At 41.5% G+C, this 24,993-nt stretch overlaps 2 protein-coding genes across 10 annotated transcripts; one reads left to right on the top strand and one right to left on the bottom strand.

Moving 5' to 3' along the window:
- Positions 1-2,432: 2,432 nt before the first annotated feature.
- LOC114872815 lies at positions 2,433-7,551 on the top strand. Of its 7 annotated transcripts, none has more exons than XM_029180455.2 (5): positions 2,433-2,624; positions 2,826-3,022; positions 5,578-5,830; positions 5,894-6,321; positions 6,513-7,551. In XM_029180455.2, exons 2-5 carry the CDS (start codon positions 2,953-2,955, stop codon positions 7,016-7,018), a joined length of 1,257 nt encoding a protein of 418 aa, XP_029036288.2. In that variant the 5' UTR covers positions 2,433-2,624; positions 2,826-2,952; the 3' UTR covers positions 7,019-7,551. The 7 variants fall into 7 exon arrangements, with proteins under 7 accessions (XP_029036288.2, XP_029036289.2, XP_029036292.2 ...); XM_029180456.2 differs by having other exon boundaries at positions 2,433-2,634; XM_029180460.2 differs by lacking the exon at positions 2,433-2,624 and adding an exon at positions 3,280-3,335 and having other exon boundaries at positions 2,684-3,018.
- Positions 3,290-10,874, bottom strand: LOC114872817. 3 transcript variants are annotated; one of them, XM_029180462.2, is made up of 7 exons: positions 10,437-10,872; positions 10,152-10,366; positions 7,667-7,769; positions 5,139-5,350; positions 4,919-5,029; positions 4,315-4,499; positions 3,290-3,867 (listed from the first exon to the last, which is right to left on the bottom strand). In XM_029180462.2, the coding sequence occupies exons 2-7, from the start codon at positions 10,341-10,343 to the stop codon at positions 3,708-3,710; spliced, it is 963 nt and encodes a 320-aa protein (XP_029036295.1). In that variant the 5' UTR covers positions 10,344-10,366; positions 10,437-10,872; the 3' UTR covers positions 3,290-3,707. The 3 variants fall into 3 exon arrangements, 2 of the variants coding, with proteins under 2 accessions (XP_029036295.1, XP_046143485.1); XR_003788819.2 differs by having other exon boundaries at positions 3,688-3,867; positions 4,232-4,499; positions 10,437-10,870; XM_046287529.1 differs by having other exon boundaries at positions 10,152-10,874.
- Positions 10,875-24,993: the final 14,119 nt, after the last annotated feature.

The raw sequence follows: 24,993 nt of genomic DNA, 5'->3' as shown, positions 1-24,993 counted from the left end.
TAATAAAATAATTGACGCCAACAAACGTGTCTCTATACTCTATTTATTTATTAGGGTGATTATAAAAGTTTCTGGTTTTTGATCAATTTTTGGACATTGGTCATTTCGTGTCTCTCATAAGTGTCTTCGTACAGAGAGCTTCGGTGATGTCTTATCTGGTCGTATCTTGTTTAAACACGTTCCACCTGGTCCCAACCCGTCACGACCCACGCCATTTTCTACTGTAGCTGCCCACGTTGTTTCGTAACTTCCCATGAGAACACTTTATCATGTATCGCTTCGTCTCTAGGCATTGTGCTTTTCCTATTGATAGTACGCAAGTGTCTTTGAGTAGAGTGCACCTTAGAAGCAATTAATGAATCACCGATTACTGCATCAACGTGTTTAGAAAGCAAACACTACAGTAACACGTGATAACGCTTCTATTTGTCTACTAATCTTTCTGCTAAGAGCTAAAATTGCTTATGTGGCGAGGTATACGCGTAAAGTTTTGAAGATGAGCTGGACCTTTGACGTTGCTTGGCAAAAAGGATAACCAGGCGACGTATAGAATTAGCGAAATGGTCCCTGGCGGTGATTAGGAGGACCCTTTTAAAGACGATCGAATTACACGGTGCGCGAAATTCCCCGTACGGGACGATTTGTAGCAGTAATCCAGGCTTACCGTTCCTGGTGCTTGGATGCGCTTTAATATGATTTAAACCTACCACCGTGTTGGCTACCGTGTTACGATCGTGAAGCTGTGTTGTAGCCGTCTTATACGCGGTGCCTTCCACTCGAGTCCTTGAGAGAAGAGCAGCCGAGATCGGGTCGTGATGAAGCGGGACAACGATACACACGCGTGCGTATACGCAAGAAAGTGGCGCGTAAAATACGTAGGCGAGGAGGTACCGGTTTTTTTCCGGGGCCCACTACTGCTGTTCCTCTTTGAATTTTAAATCTTTCTTGCTACCGAATGCAATTAAGCTGCATTCAAGGGACGGGCAAAAAAATTCGAATTCGCTCGATTAAACCGCGACCGGTGCCTTCCGTGGCGGCTTTCAACGCTCACGCGTTTATTTACCTATCGGTTACGCGTGAACGTGCAACTTCGAACCTTTTCTTTTTTCGCTTTGATCACTCGAATTATTTTTTTTTTCTTTGTAACTTTCACCTTTTTGTTTGATTCCGCTGTTAGTACGTATACCCCGGTGCAACGTAGACTTTCCTTAGATAAGAGGAAGCGTAGAAGGGGGGTTCGGATCAGGCTTTCCCTGGGTTCTTCCAAAACCAAAGGCAACCGGTAAGAAGTATCTCCCCGTTCAGTTATTCTTAGTCAAAGAAAGGTTACGTTGCACTCAAGTGTACGTGCGTCAGGGAACAAGCAAGACAATCGCTTTGAGGTAGCCGCCAAGTTCTGCCGACAAAGTTACAGGGCGACGTACCAACGAGTTACTTCACTGCGGTCCGCGCCTTGGCAAAAGTGACAAGGCCTCGGCAATTATAACGGGTGGCACAAAAAAAACGGCGCCTCGTCCACTTGGAATACTTCTTTCTCTGTCTCCCCCACCCGCTCCTTTCGTCCACTGCGAGCTCGGACATGCTGCTCGACATGCAACATTATCCACGAAGCCTTTCTCCGTAGAGATCTCGTCGGATGTTCCACGGGATCTTGATGATCTCCAGAAAATATTAAATCTCAACAATCTGGTCGATACGACGTTCCTCATTACCACGAACTATAAATTGTTTATTGAATTGAATTTCGCATCGGAGTACCGTTTGTACTCATTTCCTTCGACGGTATAACCGTTATATGACAACATAAAGAATAGGTTATTGAAATTTGAATATTGTGTTAAATAACGAGCTTGAAACAATTGCAAATAGTAAAACGAGATGAAAATTGATCATACGATCGATTACAATCGATTTGATCTTCAATTTGCATAAGAATTGAACGAGTTGCGAATGGTGGGCAATATTGGTCTGATGATACGGCAACTCGAAATTATGATCAGTCTTGAATCATTTTAAATCATTTTATATCAGAGAACTTTTGAAAATGATGAAATATAGGTCGATAATTTCCTGTTAACTTTAATGACAACTCGACTTAGGTAATGTTGCAATAACTGATAATATATTTTATAAAAAAATATGATACATACTGCAATAAAGTTTAAAGTAGCGGCATCTAAACCATACTTGAGGAAGGTGTTATATTTCCTCAGCAGCGTTCAGATGGCAGTAAAACAGCCTACGTAACCAAGCTATAATTATCAAATAAAATAATTTATATAGCAATAAGACAGAATATCATATTACTGAGAACAAACGAGTTTAATAAACTAAAAGCGCTATACTAGAGTTACTTTTATACGTTCTTCAACCTTTTACCGCGCCGTGATTTTTTCAAAAGGTACTATTAGCGCTATCTAACGAAGAGCGGCAAAATTCTTACCTCTAGTAGTGTTATGATATAAAAACAATCAGTTGAAACAGTAGGATGTTACTCAAAAAAAATGTTTTTTACTAAAAACATTTAAAAACTGATAGATAAATAGGACAGCTGTTAATTTAATATGTAAGTCGCAGTGTGACCTTTGAGGTTTAAAGTAACAGGAGCAAATTTTAACGTTTCTGTAAGTACAGGTAATTTTCATATAAATCATTTTATTGTATTGTAAAATATGGTCTAAATATATTTCGTGTGTCTTTCTATATTACTGAAATATTTATGCATGTATGTACTAAATAATATTTGAATTTTATGTATGTATATTTTGTCTCGTATTCATTTTACTCTGTTGAATGCATATAATGGGTTGCTGGCTTATTGTTAGATGTTTTTGGCGCCATCTGACACTGCAAGTTTTATCAAAATACAATTTTGTTTTTTAATGAATTAAATGTTTATACGACTGGCAATATTATAAATAATGTGTAAACATAAATCGTGATATCATTATAATGGATCAGACACCAAAGCGGCAAAAAATTACTGAAGAGTCGATCGTAAATGACATCGCGTCCTCTGTTAGTAAGTTTTTTTGAGTAATATTCTTTGTTTTATGATTGTTTTTATATTATAGTAAACATTCTTCTCAAATTTATTTAAAAATTAATGATACGAAAATTACGTTTTTTTCTTCCTATCTTTTAATTGGAAAGTTGTACGTTGAGGTTATGTGACTACTGGATCTGTAGTCACTGGCATAACCTTACCTTATAAATACCAGTTGTATTAGAGGTTAAGGGCTAATCTTCATCTTTATTATTAAACATCATATTTTTTAGGCGAGCTGTCTTCAACTATTACCTCCATAAGCAAGAATTATGAGGTTTTATTAAAGGTTAATAATGCAGTAGCATTGTATATGCAAAATGCCAAGAAGCGTGAGATGTCGTTTGTTGATGAGACACAAAGTAGCTCGAACGAAAGCGTAGAAGTAGAACAATAAATACATATTTAATTTTTGTAATATTTTATAGATACATATTGTATCTTAAATAATTGTATTTTATCCTATCACAAAGTCTCTTGATATATAAAAATACAGTGACTTATATCCTGCAATGTTGAAGTAATACTATCACATAAATACTATAATTACATGGTGTATGTTGTAATTGAATGGCACACAGGGAGAGGGTCAAACCATAAGCATGTTCCATTAAATAGCTGTCTTTATAAGTCTTGTGATCTATCTTTTAAATATCCATCTTTATTTGTATTCCGGGTCCTGCTTAGGTTTTCTTCTGGGATCTGTTGCATCTAATGCGATTATCACCGGTGGTACATCTGGCTTTTGTGTTTGACTAAATCCATAATCAGCTCCTTTTGTGGCTGGAAACCAAGCCCTGGACAATGGTACTTGTCGGCATCTGAAACATACCATTACAAGTATTAGAGAATTTCTCAATTTAGAAATTAAATAGAAAAAAGGAAAAGAAACATGAAACATTAAACTTGCATGCTTTTAATAAACGCACAGTATGTATAAATGAAGTTTATGTTTGAAGAAGGCTACATATTGCTTCAGCTGTTTCCAGTTTATGATGTTATTGCAAAAGCAGAGATAATGGCATAAAAAATAGGTAGAAATAAGATTTCTTCAAGTGTATTAGTTAAATTTTGCACAGAATAACGATTAAAGATTAGATTACGAAAAGTGAATGTTTGTCAGTATTAAAATGATTGCAAGAAATTGATAAAAACGAACGATATATGCAGAAAGCGAAGGCTTACAAGATATGCGAGAAAGTAGAGTGCAGTGAGAGAGAAGAGTTGTGTTATTCCTCTAGTAGTGGCCCTATTCTTTCCGCTCACACCTGCACGTATTTTGATCGAAGTAAAAGCCAGTAGAACATTCTTGCTCCTCTCTACAAAAGCAGGTACAAAGTTCTGGATTCCAGATCTTCGTGTCGTTGTTCTTGTAACACTTCTCCTCCTCGTCGACGTTGTTGCACATGCATCTACATTCCGCTGGTATGTAGGATTGCTTCTCGTTACAATGCTGAGAAAGATAATGTTCAATCAAAAAACAATCATCTCATATTTATTTTTGTATTCATTTGATTAATGATCTTAATTTCTTTACAAAATGCGCTGAGTGCGTTGTAGATTTCGAACGTGTTGATTAGAGAACAGTTATCTTCATGGTGTTCTAGTTTTCAGCCTTATCCGGTCAAGGTGAGTCTGGTAGACTCACAGACCTAGTTTTCTCAAATTATATGTCTAAACATTTTTTTAAAATTCATTTGAAACATAAACTTCTTCGGATGAGGCTTGAAAAAGAACCCCTATGCATTTGTGCAAGAAAACTGCACTGCAATGCAACAGCGTTCGCGAACTACGTAAGTTTGCAGACCGACTTATACCGAGTTGTACCGGTTTAAGAAGGAAGATCCCAATTATCGACTGTCCTCAAATTACCTCCTCCTTAATTCTGCAGTCGCACTGACATTTCGTGTGCTCCTCTAATGGCACAATCCGTTTTCCTTTATAGGTCAATCCATAAGATTGTTCGATCGACGTCACGAGCACCTTGAAAATACGTTCGTCATTATATTTATCTGTAATCAAAGCTGATGGAAATGTTTCATCGTTGCTTATCGATGCTGACCGATTAATCAGGTCAGCCTAAATGACTCACTTCGAAATTTCGAGTTTCCACAGCGGTCGGTTGGCAGGAAAGCAACGAATGGCTACAACAACCTCCGCATCTTTTAACCCGGGTGCATGAGGGGTAATAAATAGTTGAAGGATCGGCGTCTTGTTTCAGAGGAACTGTTTGTAATTCCGGTGTACACGTAGCTGGAACAGGTCGTTCGGCGTTCGAACGTTCACCGGTCTCTCCCATTCTACCTGTGAAACAAGGTCGTACTGTACAAGAAATTTTCGAAACCTCGAATTAGTCAGAAAATTTCCATTTTTCCCCTCCTTGCGGTGTCATTCCTGTGACGTCTTTTATTCAATCTGGTCTTTGTGGTTTCTGGTTATCGATAAAGCGGGCTACCGGTTTGGGCATTATTGCTGACATTTGGGTGTATTCGAATAGTCTGTCATAGCGTTTCTGACTCGATTTATTTTAGGTTCAATAACGATGGACGAACGTATGCAAGCAATATCGTTCGCGAACAGCTATTTCGCTTTGGTCGATGGTCTTGCTTCCGGTTTAGAAAATCACTTATCCGAGGACGTGGTCCTAGATTGGTTTGGTAGAACGGTCAGAGGTAGAAGAAACGTAACCACCTTCATCGAAGCGCATAAAGTAAACTCTAGACATATATTCTCTGAGATAACACCAGTTGCTGGTATCGGTTATAAAAAGAAACATTTCAATCGGTAAGATCAGCTTAAGACAAAAAGAAAAAAAATAAATGGTAATCCTTGAATTCCCTTGTACAGAAAAAAGATCCATTCCTATCACAAATCATTGACCAAAGATGTCGGTTTGTACAATGATGCAAATAAAAAATTGAACGATGAAAGGTTCTTGGAAGAATCAGAAGTGTCTCCGAAATGCAAAACTACGATGGATATTAATCAGAATGAAATCGTCACGAAGGTAGCCAGCGAAATGGATGACATGTCTTACGATCTGTGCGAGGGTGATCTCAGTAATCTTTTCAAACTCGAGATCGCGTCAACCAACATAGAAGAGATCGAGCAAAGCATTAATAGGATAAAATTGGAAGAGGAAATGGCACCAACCGTCAAAGCCGTCAAGAGAGAGTGTGGTCAAGGAGATGGACCTGCTATCGTTGAAACTAGCACGATAAAATACGTGGAGGCTGATGGAGAGATCGAATTCTCTAGGAAATTTTGGAAACGAGGCAAGGAATTTCACTTCTATTTTAATTTTATCCTTTCCTTAACAACACTGTTTGGTATCGTGCCGTCTGTGTAAGTTGTCCTTCCTGATTCTTCGATCCCTTTCAAATGAGTAAACAATGAATTGTTCATTGAAGCGAAACGAATTAGCATAAAAAGCGTAATAGAAATCTCGTTTTATCGAATCACACAGATGCATGGAACGCGTATATCACTGCTGCGTCTAACGTTCACACTTGGAGGCGACCATGTAAATTGCAAATCGCGTATACCACTTTAGTTGGACAGCCAGCCTTGGAATTATCTCGTAGAAGCAGAAATACTGCAACACGCGTTGAACAGCCTAAAACTAGACTACCTAGCTTATTGGAAATCAACGAGATCAGTAACAGATTGATACCCAATGAAGATCATTTTGGTGGATTCTTAAAGGAGATTGATTTCTACGAAGATCGTAAGGAATTTTTGAAAAATCTGGGAACACAGATGATGTCTAAAGATCCTGATACACCACTGTTCGCTCCTCGCTATGTAGAGAACAAGCTCGTTTTCAACAAACCATGTGGTAAAATCAGTGATAAAAATAGGGAGAGTAAGAAGAAGTTTAGCTTCAATTATCAGATTCATCTGATCATATACGAAGGTACCAATAAGTGCAGGATGAATCTTCTCCATGAATTTGAAAAAGCAAGAATTTAGAATTGAATACTCCAATACAATTGTTATTATTATTTTTTTTTATTTAGGTATTGTTTTGGAGATCATTTTATGGGGAGAAATTATTGTTAGAATAATTAATTTTTTTTTTTGTTTAGCAATTTTTTTATTGAAAATCGTTCTGTGATATTTGAAAGTTTTACGTTTATTGGGTACAGTGATGAGGTATTACAAGCCAATTTATTTTTTTCTCTTCTTTGGTTTTGGTGTGGTATGGTACATTAAGATGTACCATAGTTATTAGATGATCTCACGTTCACCAGATAATCGAGTTTGAACAACGAAATTGCTCTTTTATCTAAGTGAATAATGTATTGCAGTATTGTTTACTAGCAATAATTCGAATAATTTACTAAGTGCAGCTGGTACCTGCGCTAATTGTATGATACTCGCTCTACGACGCAGTATTTTTGTTTAAATTTCAGTATTGTACAATGGTATTCTGAATTGTTATATTATCGTGAGAAAATCCATTACAGTTTTCTTGGAGCTCGAATAAACTGTGATCAACAAGATCATGCATTTTGTTTCTCAGACTATTATCTCAACCAGTTTTCCTTACGAATAATTATATTTATCGATTCATAATGAGAATCTTGTGCACTGATAATTATCCGTGAATGTACTTACCGCTAAGAGAAAAGGCCTCGCTATCTGGTACACCATGGACAAGGTTAAGGAACTCGTCAACCGATGTGACGGAATTGATTTTCTTCGCTAATTGCAGCGATCTCTGAAAAGCAATAAAGTTCCTGGTGAAACAGGTGTAATTAGTAGAAAATGTTCTCGCTTTCTCAAAACGCATTGCAACATGTCCTCGATACCGATAAACAATCTAATCTGATAATCGAAGTCTGGACTTTCACCGGACATAATCGTGATGGTGAAAAAAAAAAAATTCTGATTTATCACTTACAAAATTTGTCACCGCGAGAAACGTGTTAATCATCCGTTTTTTTAATACTGTTTCGTTTAAGAATTCAGATCTTTTGTCATGCATATCGTGTGTTTGAGAAACCGACGGAAGATCGTGTGAACAATTGTTCATATATCTTGAATGTTGTTTTTAACAATGCACGAACTGGTGGTATCGCGATAAAAAAAAATGTATGTACGTACAGGTCGATCGTAATCGGCTTTTTTCAAAGGTACCGATGTTCGATTGATCGACTTTGGAATATTTGCAAGTCTTCATCTCGTGAAAAAACGTTTTATCAAAGTAACGCAAGTCGAATAAGAATTGTCACAGGTATTTCTCCGATAATATTCAATTCCTGAGTCATCAACTTTGATTGCGGATGCTCGTGTGACTGGTTCAACAATTACGAAACGATCGCTGGTCAATCATCCGAGAAATTGTAAAAGAACACTCGAAATACAGGCACTTGTTAATGCAAAATCCCATAGATCTTGTGAAACGTGCGGTCGTTAGGATATTAATAGGCTTCCGGTCGATAAGGTGTTAAAAGTGAATCATCGGTGGAAGGGTTAAAAAGCATTTTCCTGTAGATTTTTGCGAGACACGTCCAAGTCGAGCGGCTTCTCTGGATCTGAAACGTTCACCTTCCAACTTGGAACAGGTTCTGAACAAACCACCATCGCGTTTAGTCGCCAAAAAACGAAGAAACGGTAAGAACCGATTTCTTAGAAGCTTCGGTGTTAACGTATCCTTTCGATAAGTTCGATCGGGTTCATTCAAATACCGAACTAATATTTTGTTAAACAACCGAATCTTGAAATGAACAACGGTATGCGATATCGATAACGGTATGCGGAGTATTTTATTAAACAGATTACGCACGCAACGATTTGCATAATCAAGAAATGTGCTGTCCCGAAACATTGTACTTTCTAAGAATCGTGGTTTCTTGACGTTTCGGGGTAATTCAATGTACATTACACAACTCCCGATAGATCCGTAATAATCTCGTTTATAACAGGAGGTATATAAAATAAAATTTGTTTCGATCTTGTCCAAAGGAATAGACTCTTTACCTTGCAGCTCTCGCGTGATACGATAGTTTTATTAATCGTAACCTAAATTTCTCTCTCCTTTCGCTTTCAAATCAGTCAGCGAAATAGTATAGTATAATTCGAACAGAACATTCTTATAATGATTGTCAATCATACCCGTTCTCCGTTTAATTAACGATCTTTATCCCGCTAATCGATAAAATTAGATAGATTCTCGCCAGGTAATCGGCTAAGTATTCGCTGGAACGTCGAGTGACGGTGCTGTTCGATCAATTACCTATATCTTATATCGAATCGCGTACTTCGTGACGAGAATTCGAATTGTTTCACTTCGCGATATCCTTGACCATTAGCGTTACTCGTCCTTCGACGTCATCGAGGAGGTCTTTACGGGAAAAAATCCAGCTCGCTCTCGTTTTGCTTGGAATGTCGTAACAATATCGGTATGTATCGCGGACGAAAAGGAAGTGGCGTCTCGTTTCGTGTACGCGTACAGAATAGCGGAAAAACACGATTGTAACAAAATCAAAACGAATGATCGAGTTCCGTGTAATTCACGTCAATGCGTGCTACGTTCCTTTTGTCATTCATGTAATTCGGGATGATATCATGGTGTTTTCACGATGTCGAAACAGGTTGTTTCGCTGCAGATGTGACCGGCATTCGGTACTCTATATCGAAAACTTTGAGGAATTTCATTCGTCCATGATAATAGCACCTGACACACGCGTCACAGGCAAATTGGTTTTTAAACTTTATCGCTGTGTGTTACGTTTATCGTGTACGGTCTTTACAATGCTGGCGGGACAACATAATTGCGCTATTTGCCCAAGCGAGAACGTGGGAGTGTTATAACGCGAGGCTTGACAACGAAATTGTTTCGTCGAAGCTACGAATTATCCTTCCATTTCGCGCCCTTCAACGACGTATATACGCGTCCTGAAAATTTTTTACAATAACATACAGATTTCTTTTGAAAGTTTATCGAAACACGTGTGAAACACCATCGACATCAGCTGGGAAACGGATGATACCACTGCGACGTATATATGCGTCATCATGAATGGCAAAGAGTTTCGATTATTATACAATCGACAGAGATCAGGTTTTAACAAAACAGAACACGTATTCATTGACTAACCTCCAGTTCGTTGTCAGTAGCTGCAAATCTGTTGGCTGGTCCCACGGTTGGCTTCGACTTTCCATTCCTGCCGCTCGGGCCAGGGAAAACCAAGCTGTCAGAATCACCGTGGAAGTTGAGGTCGTCGTTCTGTGCCACGACCAATCCACAGATAATTGCGAACACGATCGTTTTACGGCTAAACCGATACATGCTTCTTCCCTTCTGCGCGCTCGCTAAAATATCAATATATAAAAAGATCGTTCGTATGCAAATTGTTTGACGCGCGACCAGAGTGTTTCTTGCCTGCAAACGTAGGCAGGTGTTTGGTGGCGTCAGTAATTCGTTAATTACTAGGAACTTAGGTAACAACACGTGTTTACGAGGCACAAGGTAGCGCAGTTTGCATTGCACTCGCACGGAAAAACCGCGACAAGTCACACCTGAGCAGGTTCCTCTGCTCGCGTCGCGATCGACTGCACGAGCGAATACGTCTCCGAGCGTATTTCTTGTTACACACACGCGAGCCCCTCACACGTACGAATCGCAATAGACCACACGATCAGCTCGTGATACGGTTCTATCTCTTTCTTTTTGCGTTAACTCTCCGATCTTTATCAGGGCGAAGGTGTTAATGAGCGATTCGTTATCTATCGGGTGCCAAGATAATTTGTTTTCTGTTTTTTTATTTTATTTATTTTTTTTATTCGATGAAATTGGAGAGGAGCGAATATGATTGATAACGATTATTTTTACACCATGAGTGTGCAATAGTCGTGATAAGATCGGTGCGTTTGATCATTTCGTACATTTTATAAAAAGAAGAGAGAGGAAGGAGGGAGAAACTTGGTTTCGAGTCTGTTGAGACACTTGTCAGTATGACAAGTTAAACATGGGGCAATTATACGAGGACTAGCGAGAAAAATCGTATAGGTCGTTAAAGATGATCCATCTAGTGGCAAGTGCAGATATTATTGCCACGGTTGATGTACAAGTTTCTCGATGAACAGATTTTCTTGATGGAGGGATCAAATAGAAGCGTGGGCGTTGGAATTTGCGCGCAAAGTTAAATTATTCGCGGGTTGCCCTGCATAGCGATGTATCTCAAGGTGGCAATTTATTTAAAACGCGGTACATGTTTTGTAAGATTATCCATATATCTTATCAAATAGGACAGGGATGATATAATTAATTACAGTATTAGCAATTTATATTTCTTTTCATTTCAACTATGTCTAAAAATTTTTACAAGGAAATTTTTACAAAAATTTCTAATAATTTTTATAATATCGTAGTGTAGATTGTTCTATTTTATTCTCAACTTCGTAAAGTATTTTATGAATCATAGGATCTTGAGTGACACTCATTCCAGGCATGGTTTAGATTCAACTTATTGTTACATTACGAGGTACATTGATTACTTAGCTCATTGTGTCATATCCTGTAATTTAAAATTACAAATGCATCGTTAGCATTTATTTAAACACATCAAGTTCATGTTAGTACTGATTGTAAATTACAAATTAAGTAAGGTTTCTATATTATCTGGTATAGATTAAGGTTATCGGTGATCAATGAGTTAGAGTGTGGCATAACCAGAAGAAGGTAAATCTACATAAGAACGTGAATAAAAAATGTAGAGGCTACTTAAAAAGGCATGAGGCACCATCTACTGGTTGGTGCACCAAATGAACTTTCCGATTTCGTCGACAGGGAGCGTAAAAATTACATCGACTTTTAATTCACCCCTTTCAACGCTGGAAGGCGCCACTAGTACTAAAATTAAATTTTGTTGGCGCGTTTCTTTGATGTTAAGATTGAAAATCGTTACTTTTAATCGATTTTAGATCGGAAACATCCTGTATGTTTCAAACGGTTATCGTTATATTTTTTCTAACACATAAAGTCACTGCAATAAATTAAATATAATACTTTACCGTGCCACTCGGCTTAAAAGATACGATTTTTCTGCATCCCAAGTTGCGGATATACCTGTAACCAGGTGGGCAACGTTTTCCACCGTTGGTATTTTTTCTCTGTGGAAATGTTAGAGGTCTAGATTCACTTGCAGCGATTAAAATGAATAATAAAAGAGTGAAACTAATGAAATGTAACAGCCTCATCGTGTACACTTAAAACGTAAACGATCCCCGTAAAACTATCGACAGTATTCGAGTAGAAATTAACAACTGAGTATAGGACAATGAAAATACGCGTAATATCGTCCTTTTAATGTAATTCCCCACCCCATATTCGCTTTATTCCTACTAATTTGCGGTTACAATCCGTATCTTGCTCACGCACATGTGGTTTCTTTTTGCTAATCGCCTCTAAGATACCGTGAAATAGTAATTAACAATGAATAATTTCCTCAGATATCGTACACTATCGCTGAGTAATAATTAACTTACGTAAATTCATTTAGTTGTTGAGGAAACAGTCAGTTTACAGATATAAAAATGAATCGTAGTATTATATCACAGATTAACTTTTATTTGTAATTCAGCATACAATTTACAATATAGTAATATTATAATATAAGCGATAACACAATTTTCTCCCTTTGATAATCTTGATGCAATTCAATAATCTCAACCTCAGATGAATCATCTTTTTTTTCATTGTATCAATTTTTTGTATTTTCTCTTCTTCTGGTCTCTACTTGGATCTGCATTTTATTAAATTTGAAGTTGGCTCTATTTTGCTCGATGCGGATAGTTTCGATGTACTTCCTTATCGAGAGGTTGCTCTGTATGACAGAATGTACGACAGCATTTGACACTGATCCATCAGGGAAGTAACCGCATCTGGAAGAGAAATCAATCAATGATTGAAATGTATCGTTAGAAATACGTGTCCAAGTCGACGTATGGCAATTAGTAATATTCCCTATAAAAATTTTTAACTACATACAGAAGCTTGTTTATCGCGAGTGGTTTCGCAAGAGAATATCATAAAGTTCATCTCCTTTGTACTTTTCTCTCAATCTTCGTAGTACAAAACTGTGTACTCACTTAAAAGACAATCCTGCAGCGGTTTCCAACTCTTATTGTATCGGGCGGGCAATTGATTGGAACGGTGATGAACGATCCTTTCTCAATTTTGGTAACGAAGAATGGTATAAATCGCGTTTCTTCCTTGGATGAGTTCGAGTTTTCGGCACTGACGTGCAGAAAGAGAATGAATACTAACATCGTCGTCAACATCACGACGTCGATTAGTTTCATTTCGTGGTTACTCTAAATATTTAATTAGCGAAATGTTCAAAGTATTTCTAAAGTAATCCTCTCTAAACACGCGTAGAAGACTTGTTGCTGGTAACGTGGCCAATCACGACTGAAGTCACTCGAATAGCATCACGACCAAGTTTCACGACTTGCGGTGACACTATCGACTAAGAATTTTTACGACTCCGCATTGGCGTCATGAAACCTGGTTTATCACCGTGATCTTATATTCGTTGATCCTCTGCTTTCGTTCCATCAAGGTGGATTGCGGGATCGCATCTCCAAATGTATAAACATCTTGTCTCGCTGTTCACCTGAAAGATTACCTTATCAACGACGTACGTCAAGATTACCTTACCCTCTTATCACGAGATACAACGTATCTGGGATCAATGATAAAACGATTACATCAGATTTTCATATTTATAAACGAGTGGTTTCCTAGAATGTTGTCTATTTTAAGAAATGGACATTGTCTTGGCGAAGGAAACAGTTAGTTAACTTACTTTCTTCAAATAACGAGAGATTTCTCGCAAACGGCGGTAGCTTCTGTTTAAGCCCGGTCTTAGCTTCCTACTGAGGCGGCATTTCTTCGAACGCTTTATGTACAGCTTTCGTTTGCTTGCGATAACCTATGCTGACACTCTTCAGAGTTCAACGAATCGCCAGAATCGAACAATTTTTGGTTTCAAGTAGAGGTGGTGGGAGATTGGAACGAGGAACTTAACCCGGCGGCTGCGAACGCCGCGGATCCGCGACGGCTGATCTTTGTGATATGCGTACTAGAAAGGTTCGCGTTAAATTTTCCTAGTATCATTAATGATAATAATCCTTAATCCGCAGCGAAAGCAATTATCACGACTTATCATGTTTGCCAATTCGTAGCTACGAATCGGTAAGTTTCAAAAAGAAAAGAAAATTTATGCATATTCGAAGCGATAACCTTTAATGACGATTTTAGTTGTTTTCATTTCTCTATGCACTTTGAAAATTATTAATGCATATTCTTTTGTTGAACAAATGGAACAGAACGTGGCGCCATCACGCGTTCGCCACAAAAGTAGTATAAAATGGTCGCGGCATGTCGCGCGATAAGCGTCTCGTTCACAGACGCGTTAAGTCTTGACAAATGATTCGTCGTTTAAAGGTTCTGCTGCGTTGGAAATTTTTCTCCTTATCACGACTCGAACACTGAATCCCATAAGAATTTTTAATCGTACCACGGCTACCTATCCATACCTGGATCAATTAACTGGACGAGGATCTGGATCAATTTCTTCGCGGTATAATCATCGCGTCCATTTGTACAAATTACAGTTCGATCCCTTTATTTGACTCACTCTCCAATTCTTTCTTCGATCGAGCAATTTTCAACCGTGTAATTGCACTTATAGACACATCCATCAACTGTTTTGCCTATATGAATATTTTATTTCTTCTATATCCTCTCGTGAGCAACCAAATACCACTCAAGCTTTAAAATTAATAATATATTACAGGAGGGTTGATCTTAATTCCGAAATATTGATTGTTGGACAAATGTGAAAGAAAAGATCGAATGGCGAAAGAAATTGGGCCAAGTCGGATCGGCACGAGAATTCTTGTTATCGCAGAGACGTATCTTGAGCGTTCGTTACGGTTATCGTGTATTCAGTGAAGGGTTGAGTTTTCCCCGGGGTGGTGGGGGTGGTGGAGGGCATGAATGTAAGTCGACAATGCTTTACGTGCGGATCGTGTCGAGGCAATTTCTCATACGTACGCGTCGCTGCACGGTCAGATACTTATCCGCGACTCGCTTTGCATGAGCGGAATCTCTAGGGTTGCGATGATCGATTATACTACACGTCGAATCGAACCTTTGAATTTTTTAAATCAAAACGAGCTTGCCTCGTCTCCATCAAACGCATTAAGGAGAAGTTATTTTTGAGTAGAATGGAGAAAGATTGGATAATTTTACGAGCCTTGAGAGATTACAACTGAGGTATCATAGATGATTAATTATGATGAAAAAATGATAAAAAAACAGTTTAAATAAGGTGCGTATCCTCTTGCCCTCGCGGGATAGGTTCCCACGAGCCTCGGTCTAGAAAGGCGATATAACAAGAGACGATTAAGATATAGTTATTTTGCTCGTCGCTTCCCTGGACAGTCAGCCTGTCGTGCACGAATGCAAACGTAACGGCTGTTAAACGTACAATTATTCTTCATTGGTAGCTTCGTTCTTGATTTTTGAAGAAATCCAGCAAGCAAAACCTGCATAGCTGCGTTTACCAATTTCCTGTTGGAAAATTTCTCGTTACAATGCATTCTTGTGACACGATTTTGGAGTGCGGCGAGTCTTTCAATCTCGTGATTCATTTCGTCTGACCAATTATATGGTGCAGCAGTGACTGTACTGGTATATTATCTTTCTTGCGACTCAATTAGGGACAAGTTGAAAATCATTCGCTTGCTGGTTTATTCTCGTTTGACGATTGTAGTGTAACTCATTGACTAGGTTTCAAAGCAGGTAAATTTTCGAATTGACCAACATTATTACTGATTTCACACATGACCAATTTCACTGTGTCATAAAAACTTGTTTCAACGATTCGAAGTTTATGACTTCGATTTCATTTAATAGCGATCTCTGCGTTCGCAGACGATCGCGAGAGCTCGCGGATCGTTGCTGGGGTTTCGAACCAGTATTCCGAGGCGGCTTGAATAATTTTCGGGCGAGAAGAGGCGAAACGTCGCGTCCCCGCGCCGAGGTGGAGATGCTTATCGCGAATCGAGCGTAACGCTGGGAAATTCTGCGTGGCACGAAGCGGTGCTGGCTGGAACACGCGTGCACCAGCGAGCGAGTCAGTCCATCAGGCAGGCAGCCAGAGCCAGTCAGCCAGGCAGGTAAAGGTAGGTAGGCAGGCAGGCAGGCTCGATTTAAAAAGTAAATGACTGACGGACTGAGGTCGCCTACCAGGCAATTCCAGTAGCGGGCAATTGCGTGCAAGAAATTACTTGCCAATGCTGACTGGCACGCAAGCTCGAAGCAAACGCGAACGCTGAAGGCTGATGGGCCAAGCAGAGCGAAGAGGAGAGCGGAGGAGGAGCAAAGTCGGAGCCTTCACTTGGTCGTCGTATTCTTCTTCTTCTTCTTCTTCTTCTTCTTCTTTCAAGCATCGACGATCCCGTCATCGTGCATGCGAGCATCCGTGCCGCGAATCGACTGGACGCGATTCGTCTCGAGAACGCGGATCCAACTTTCGTCTAAACCTTGTCCTTGATATTCCATCGCAAAATTTTTCGAACGCTATTCTTCTTCGTGGTGTTTTGGATCGACTGTATCCGTTGGCAACATTATTTTCTATGAACGAATAGAATTAGGTCAACGCGATTGTAACGAGGAACGAAAGGGTGATTTAAACGCGATCACGATCGAATTCCTTGGTATAGAACGGTTGGCATCGTAGAAAGCTTCGAGCCAGAGAACGAATCATATTTCATGGTTCCTAAGGAGGCAACGCGACGGCTCCATCGGAGCGCGGACGAAGCGACGCAGATGCCCGTGAAAAGGTAACGAAGGAAGCGACAGTTTTGATAATTGGTGTGCGCGTTCCTTATAATGCCGACAAGAGGCGTAGCTGTTACACGGCAGCGATGATACGACACGACGTTTCTGCTTCTTACTCGGGCTCATCGTCTCGGACTCACCTTATCCGACCTCGATCTGGACTTCTATCCGTGGTCATCGGCGGCGGTCAGCCTGTATTTTCGAGCAAATGTTCGTGTTCGAGTCCTATGCCCGCGTGAATTCGATGCGGGGCGTCGCTCCGGACCTTTTCGATTCGACAAAAAAGGAAAAAAAACGATCTAGAAAGAAAAGTCAGTTCACCGTGGAGTAATTTCTTGTGAATAATGTAAGTGTAAATCTTAACTCTTTGCCTGTCCGCTTGTATTCTCTTGATGCATTTACGTTGTCCGTAAATTATCGCCAACTGTTAAAGGGCATACACGAAATTGTACGGTAATAAGTTGGTCGAATAGATACATCTGCGGGGAACAATTACATCGACGTGACAAGATACGGGGTCGGGTTTGTTTCACCGTGAGTGGTCAGACGGTCGCGAAATTCACAGGGGCCGAGTAGCTCGAAGAATTATGCCGTTGCACCGACACCGACTGATTTTACGATGCGCCTCGTTCAGCTCGTATCTAGCACGTCGCCGCCTTATTTTACGACGTTGCCCCTCTTAACGCCTCCTTAGCCTCTCGAGATCGCCAACACGCGTGGCCCTCGTCCGTAAACGTTAAACGGCCCGTACCTATATGTATATACCTGTACGTTTCGTGCTGGATTTCCAAGCGAGAGACTTCGACTCGTCGACGATCATTTTCCCTGGTTGCCGCGCGATTAAGAGAAACGAACGTCGCGCGCGGTCACCCCTCGACAACCGTGATACCTTGCGGCCATTTAACTGTCTTCTTACACACGCACCTCTAAGGTGTCGGCAATATATAGAATATAATGTCGACGAACGGTAGCTTCGAATAAAAAAAAGAAAGAAAAAAGGAAAACCCTAAATATTTCAACACGTTCACCCGGAAGAATCATTGGGACACCGTGGCCATTTTTCGCGTTTTATTATTCCGCATGCCGATGCGGCGACACTTAATGCACCTTAATCTCCTCCGTTATGGTTTCCCTAATGTTCGTCGTTAACCAGCGTCGTTCGAACGAGAACAATTTCGGCCGATCGGTCAGCGTTTCGACTCGGAATAAGTAATTTCTGCTATTAAACGAGCGAGCAAAAAAGAAAAAGAGTGGCTTCTAAAGGCGTGAGCGTACGTCAGGGTAACGGGGTGAAAGGGGAACGGTGCAATGGCCCAGCCTCCGCAAGAACAATGATCGACTATCCTGCCGAATTTTACGACGTGGCCCTTTTCTTCGCGCCGCACCGGCCCCCTGCGTGCTAACCACCTTGACGGGTGAACACACCATGCATAACGAATGTTACGGGTATCCTCGTGTTGCGGTAAATATCCCGCGTCCCGGCTGCTACTCCAATACGCGTGCACGCTTATAATGTAAGGTGTTGGATGACCAGCACTTTTTATCAATTTCTCTTCTAATCTAACATAAGTATATAACATAGGTGTAGTCTGAAAAGAATAGAAAAAATTATTCAAAATCATTGAAAGTATCATTTTACATAGTTGTTCTGATAAATCGGAATAAATCAGGACGATCGATCGAGCGTAACTTTAGCATCGAAGGGATACGATATATCGCGTCGATAGCGTCTGGGTAGCGTCAAAAGGGTAGGTCTAGTCGGTTTGCCGACTACCGTACGGATGCGGTGTCCGTATCAGGGATCTGGAAATCACGTCCATAGATCCCTCGCCGCGCTCGCCTTCGGACGGCTCGAGGGAAAAGTAATTAAAGAATTAATTAAACGGAGGCTTACTCAGCTAAGTTCGGTCATCGATCAAGGCTAACCATGCCGTGCCTCTTGTTTGCCGCTGACAAAAAACACCGCTACCGAAATCATAGGGAGCCCATTGTGGTCCGTTTCGCTCTTTTCGTGGCTCCCCGATGAATCTCGAAGAGGAAGGCAACCAGCCAGCAAGAGAAGCTGAAGAGTAGCCGAAGAGGACGGAATAGTAGGCAGATCTTGTTCTCGAGCTCGATCTTCTCGATCCAACAAACGGAGAGAAAGAACGAGAGAAAGATGGAAGTGGAAAAAGGAGAGAGGACTACCTGGATCCGAGGAGGATCGACAGAGTAGGAATGCGGCTCGCGTGCTCCGTTCCTGTCGTTACAAATTAGAGTAAAAATCATGAAGGAGAATCGTGGCAAATAACTTGCGCAGCGGGAGGGTTCCACCGGGTTCCGAGCTGGCGAACAATGCCTTCTTCGTCTTCTTCTTCTTCTTCTTCTTCTTCTTCTTCGACGCTCTTTTACCTTCTTCATCCTCTCGCAACCAACCACCGTTTGCTCTTTTTTCTTCCTTCCTCACTTTCGGTTTCTCGCCTTTTACTCCTCTTGACTGGCTTGCTTTCTTTCTCTTCTTCGGCTTCTCCCTTCTCTGCCGATCTTATCCATGTTCCAGCGACTAATAACGATCAACCGTCCCCTCGGAAGAGGGAGAGAGAGGCAGAGAGAGAGAGAAAGAGAGCGAGTTCCATGAGAGTGCAGGGGCACACATCGCGTCCACGACTATCAGTGTCCAATGTTCATGCCTCGACCTGGTACTGTCTCTTTTTCTTTCTCTTTCTTTACCTTGCTACCGTTTCCTCTCTCTTCTCTCCTCTCGGAGAACAAACCGTGGCGACACGTATCAGCCTGTCGATAACTACATACGTGTCCAAGATTCCGGCTGGCGTAACAGAAAAGTTTAAAGACCAGGCTTGCCGGTAGCTGTTGACAGATCTGTGCCATGCTGTTCGATTGTTTTTTCGAGTGGAAGCATTGAATCCAGGAGCACGCGATAATCGTCTAACTTGGTCTTGACCGGTCTTGTCACTCGATATAATCGTGCGTAAACTCGTTTCCAATCAAACCTCCTATTCTTATTCTGTACAGACTGTTAACACTCGGATGGCGAACCGTTTTACAAAACCAACTCGAGTTCTGGCTCAATTCATAATGCTCTATCATAATTGGAACAGTCGTAGACTGAACCGTGGCTAAAGTGTTAATTATCAACGCGATGGATATTAACTTTAGTTGTCCAAGTAGTTAGCTTCGATTACGTAGCGATCAATCTCGTCGCTTTTGTTCACATGTTTGCTGCGTTATGTTAGCCAGGGAAAGTACGAGAACTCGGTGTCGCCAATAACCGGCCTGACACTCCTTTCTTTCCTCTTTCTTCTCGATCGATCGCGTCGGCATTCTAGGGAACCGGAGAATTCCGTTCGGTATCGAGTATCGGGAACGATACCGGTCGAATAAAGTGTCAACGGAGCGTTAACTCGCCGCCACGATAATTCCTTCGATAATACCTGTGATTCTTTTTCAATTCTTCATTTTCTGCTCGAAAGAATGTCGACCTCGACGTTCGATTCGGTTCTCATCAAAAAAAAAAAATCCAATTAACATTTTACATTTTTCCAACGATCTAGTAGAATTCGTTTAGAGTGTGTTTGATCGTTAAAAAGTGAATCAGTTTAATACACGATCGATATCGTGTGTCTTCATCCCGTGCATTGTCATGTGTATCGTTGGACTCACGGGGTCTGGTGTGAAAGTATTCAAAGCAGAAGGAGTTAAAGAGTCCTGACGAAGTAGGCTGGCGAACAAATTGGCCGAGGCGTCTAAGCTGACCGGTAGCAAGCCGACAGCTTCTCACTTCGGCCCTCGATCGTTTTCGTTCGACTGACGAGGCGAGGCGAAAGCCTGTCGGCCATTAATAATTGTTCGTAATAATGGGCCGTCCGTATGGGAGAGGGTGGGTGAGATGGTAGCTGGAAGCTTCGACAGGGGAGGTTGGATAGAAAAGGAGTAACACGATGATCGGTAACGAGGCTGACCGATTCACAGTATTCTTGCTGGTGGTGTTGTTGTTGTTGTTGTTGTTGTTGTTGTTGCTGTTGATAGTGGTAGTGATGGTGTCGATCTTACCCGGAGGCCACCCCCGCTGCGTTCCTAATAAACCCACTTGCTGGAGGGATAATGGCTCCGCAGTGACTACACAACTCTGCGCGAGAAAAAAGAGAGAGAAGGATCGTTTGGAGAAGGACGATGCAGAAGCAGGATCGACGTCGCGATGCCGACTACCGGCGAGCACCTTCACGAACGAAAAAGTAAAATAAAAAAAAAAAGAGAGGACCCGACTTTGATTTTACATCGAGAGTATCAACGAGGCATTTCTTTTGTCACGCTTTCTTTGCTTATCGATTTTTTTCGTGATCCTCTCAACATCTCGAACCATTTCACCTGAAATTGCAACAACATTCATAATTACGGATCTTTTTTTCAAACTTGAAAATCCTCATCAAGCGATGAAAATAATGCAGAATAGTATAATTCATGTAATTTTGAGAAGAAAAAGAAACACTCCTTGTCTATAAGGTGTGATTTCGCGTGGAATGACTTTCTCTCGAAGCTATTCATTGGCGCGTATTTTGCAACCACGATTCGCAATATGTATTCAGTTCGCTCGAGGGCACACGTCGGGAAGCTTTGCTTTTCGTTCTCGATCACGAAACGATTTCGATGCCGAATAGAATACAGCTGGATCGAATTTAGATGACTCGACGGATTCGTAAATCGATCGACGCGCGTCTCAATCCCTAATAGCCACTTTACTTCGTGCGCCGCTATAATTGGGTCTTTCTTCCGTCTTTGCTACTCGAAAGCTTTAATTTCCTCTCTAACAGCCCTCCAGCTCTCTCCTCCATTGCAACCTTTTGCGCGATTAATCGTAAGCTGATCTTCGATGAATTAGTTTCATCGAAAAATTTGTTGGAAGAGTTGAAAAGATTTCTTTCGGTGAGGAAAAATGGTTTTCGATTTCGCGTCACGAACGCGATCGAGCTCTAATCCATCGAGCACGCGTACATATGACAGTAATCAGTCAGGCGACAGGGTGTGCGGTAGATCGCATCGTCGCGCGATCGCGACAGCCCGCGTGAGGGATCGCTGCGATTTGCATCAGCCGTGCCCCGAATAATGCATAGGAACGCTCGACCTACGTTCCGATCGAAGCGGGCGGTGTCGAATTAATTTGCGAACACGCTCGCGAATCGATCCTTTGCGACGTCTTTCCTTGCACGTGTGGTTAGCTCGCACCGTTTAAACTTAGCCATGTGAAATTTGAAAATTATCAATTTCCTAAACACAAAGACTTTGTATTTCTATATCATCATCGTGATATCCAGTTTGCCTTATAAATACCGTCGCTATATTGATCATAGAAATTCCTCGTCCGTAAGAAAAAGGATAACGAGCTGATTTTTAATTCATTCTGAAACGGGTATTGTGCGAGTGGTAGCCGGTTGAATAGACAAGGCAATTATCTCCGATACAATGTGTTTTTCCTCTTTTGTTAGAAAACGGCGTTGGATGCCTACCAAGTCATGGTTCATCATGAAAATTGTTCAGTCACGATGCAAAAGGATCCTGGTTAAAACTGATCCGTATTCTAGGAAAAACCGGTCGACTGTCGGAGTTCGTAGCGAGCGATTTCAGATTCGAGCGAACCGTGCACCCATCGATTCTTACGAAGAAGCGATTTCGTGAGGGACAAATTCATTAACGCCACGTGGAGCGCGAACGAAAGCCAAAGGAAACGGTGTTCTTGTTGTTTCTCGAGAGGCCGGTTAACACGAGACGAGGGGATCCGTGATTCCGCGCGTGTACCAACGAACGACAGGTAGAGAAGAAGCGGAATCGGAATCCCATCGGGGAATCGGTCCAGTATCGGTTCGGTACGGTTGGCTGATGGTATCGCGGTCATTAGGCAACCGACATTATCGCTGCTCGGATCAATCCGCTTCTTTCGAAAACGTGCGACAACATCGGCTCATTTTCGTGATTGTTTTCATAATTGCTTCGGCTCTTTATCTGATGTCTATGTACCAAGAAATTCGTATGCTGCCTGCCGAGCTGATTATAAGGAAAAATTAATTACTGCGTCGATGTCCGTTTCATTGAAAATTTAACTTCGTAGAGTTAAAATAACCGCAAAACTTGGATCGATAAATTCAATCTCATTATACGCGAGCAATTGCCCGGGATAATAATTCAAACGTCGAATCGCGAGCCTATATCTGAACATAGCGGATCGTATTCGAGCGAATGGTTGAAGCGTTCCGCAGCTGATAACGCGGTCGTTGCTACGATAACGATCGTTACAATCTCTCGACCAGTTGAAGAAACGAATCGAGACAGAGGACGAGGCATTCCAGGACTAGGCGTATCCCAGTGGACACGGGACAGGGTCTAATTGATCAGAAATACGAAGGGAACCGCGTGCTGGCCTGGTCGCGATGTCACGCGTGTCGCTTCTATAAACATGCTAATGGCGGTTCCCGATAATAAGTTAGTGGTCTCGATAGTGTCGCTCGTTTTGCTTGCGACTCTATACGAATCCACGTGTAAACGACGACATGGATACCACGAGATGCTTACAATTAGACGGACAGAGAAAGAGGATTATATCGTGGGTGAAGAGAAGAAGAAACAAGGTATGAAGGGATATAAAGAAAGGAAGAAAAGTGTGTATAGATACAGCAACGCTCATAAATATCACTGGAGAAGTTTGAAGTAACGATTGTACAGGGTGTTTGTTAAGGTTGGGCTCAGATTGACACGGTATGTTAATGGGGTAGAGTAGGCGAGGTATAAATCTATACCTGAGTAAAAAAAGAAACTCTATGATTATAAAAGTAGTCCGACCACATAGATCAATAACTCCTTAACGCATAAAGCCTACCTAATTTTCAATGTTTGTAAATCAATTTCGTGGCAATTTTACCACTGGATCACTTTCAAAAATTTCACTCGTTCTGTTGTAATTTTTCAATTTCCTTGAAAACCGTTCATCTTCTATTCCTAGAAGAAGAAGAAGAGTAAGAAGAAGAAGAAGAGCGGGGTTTGCTCCGCGGCGAAACGAGCGCAATTACTCGTTCGTAAAGCACCGTTTCGTACATAAATTCCGCTCGCATTACCGGGCCGGCGCGGCGTGCGATTTTATTTTACGTAATCAGTCGGTCCTCGAGGGAATACTCTGGCAGGACGCACGACACACACGTTTCTCCTTCTTTCTCTGTTATTCATCGGCCTCGCGTGCAAAACTGCGTGTACCTGGGCTGGCTCGCTCGTACGCTCACTCGCGCGAACCTCGTACGGCCGTGTTTGCGTGTACACGTAGGGCCGACGAGCGAAGTAATGGCGCAGAAGCCAACTCCTACTACTCTTGCGGCTGGAAATGAGTCGACTAGGATGGTGTCGACGTGATGTACAGCGACAGGGTTGATAGCGTTACAAGGGCTACTAACCCTTCTCCCTTTCTCTCCCCTCTGTCGCTACCTCTCCCTTCCCCTTCGACACCCGTCACCCTTTTCTTCGCCACTTCTCCTTCGCCGCAACCACCACCGCCTCCTCCTCCACCTCCTTTTTCTTCGCCACTTTCGCCTCTTTCTGCTTCTACGGCTCGACGTGTTCGAACGCATCAGCGTGTAAAGCACGCTCTCGTGGTCAGACCGAGCCCTCCTTCCTTCTCTTCATCTTCTTCTCAACCTTTCATTCCTCTCCGTTCATTCTAATTCTCTTCGTCTTATCCTCGTGACTTATAGTGTCTTGACATTTTTCGCCACGCTATCGTTCATAAGTATTTCGACAACTTCTTATTCAAGTGGAACGTTGCCTTTAGAATTACGACTTCGTAACTATCCAATTTTTCGCTCGAAATTGTGTAAAATTGAATGTAAGAAGGAAAGGGTTAAAAATGAGCTGATGGGAACATCGGTTGGCAGTGCGAAGATAGTTAAGACGTTTGGGAAAGAAGGCGTGGAGGAACATGGACAGCCGGTCGCGGTTTCTCGGACGTGCGAGAACGTCTGTTTCTCGTGGGATATCTCCCGGCCATTTCCGTTTAATTGATCGTCCCGAAACGTTGCCACGTATACGTGGCCCGTGGATCGAAGACGATACT

The sequence above is a fragment of the Osmia bicornis genome, chromosome 1 (genome assembly GCF_907164935.1).
Source record: "Osmia bicornis bicornis chromosome 1, iOsmBic2.1, whole genome shotgun sequence".
Classification (NCBI taxonomy): Eukaryota; Metazoa; Arthropoda; class Insecta; order Hymenoptera; family Megachilidae; genus Osmia; species Osmia bicornis.
This window is presented reverse-complemented; position numbering and strand designations above follow the sequence as displayed.

What these genes read in the sequence shown, in the direction of transcription:
- LOC114872815 (XM_029180455.2), top strand. Translation starts at nt 2,953, where the DNA reads ATGGATCAGACACCAAAGCGGCAAAAAATTACTGAAGAGTCGATCGTA. An exon ending in AAAAAGAAACATTTCAATCG is followed by an intron (nt 5,831 to 5,893) that starts GTAAGATCAGCT and finishes TCCCTTGTACAG; the next exon opens with AAAAAAGATCCATTCCTATC. An exon ending in TAGGAAATTTTGGAAACGAG is followed by an intron (nt 6,322 to 6,512) that starts GCAAGGAATTTC and finishes CGAATCACACAG; the next exon opens with ATGCATGGAACGCGTATATC.
- LOC114872817 (XM_046287529.1), bottom strand. Translation starts at nt 10,343, where the DNA reads ATGTATCGGTTTAGCCGTAAAACGATCGTGTTCGCAATTATCTGTGGA. An exon ending in CGAGGCCTTTTCTCTTAGCG is followed by an intron (nt 5,351 to 7,666) that starts GTAAGTACATTC and finishes CTTGTTTCACAG; the next exon opens with GTAGAATGGGAGAGACCGGT. An exon ending in TGGAAACTCGAAATTTCGAA is followed by an intron (nt 5,030 to 5,138) that starts GTGAGTCATTTA and finishes CGTATTTTCAAG; the next exon opens with GTGCTCGTGACGTCGATCGA.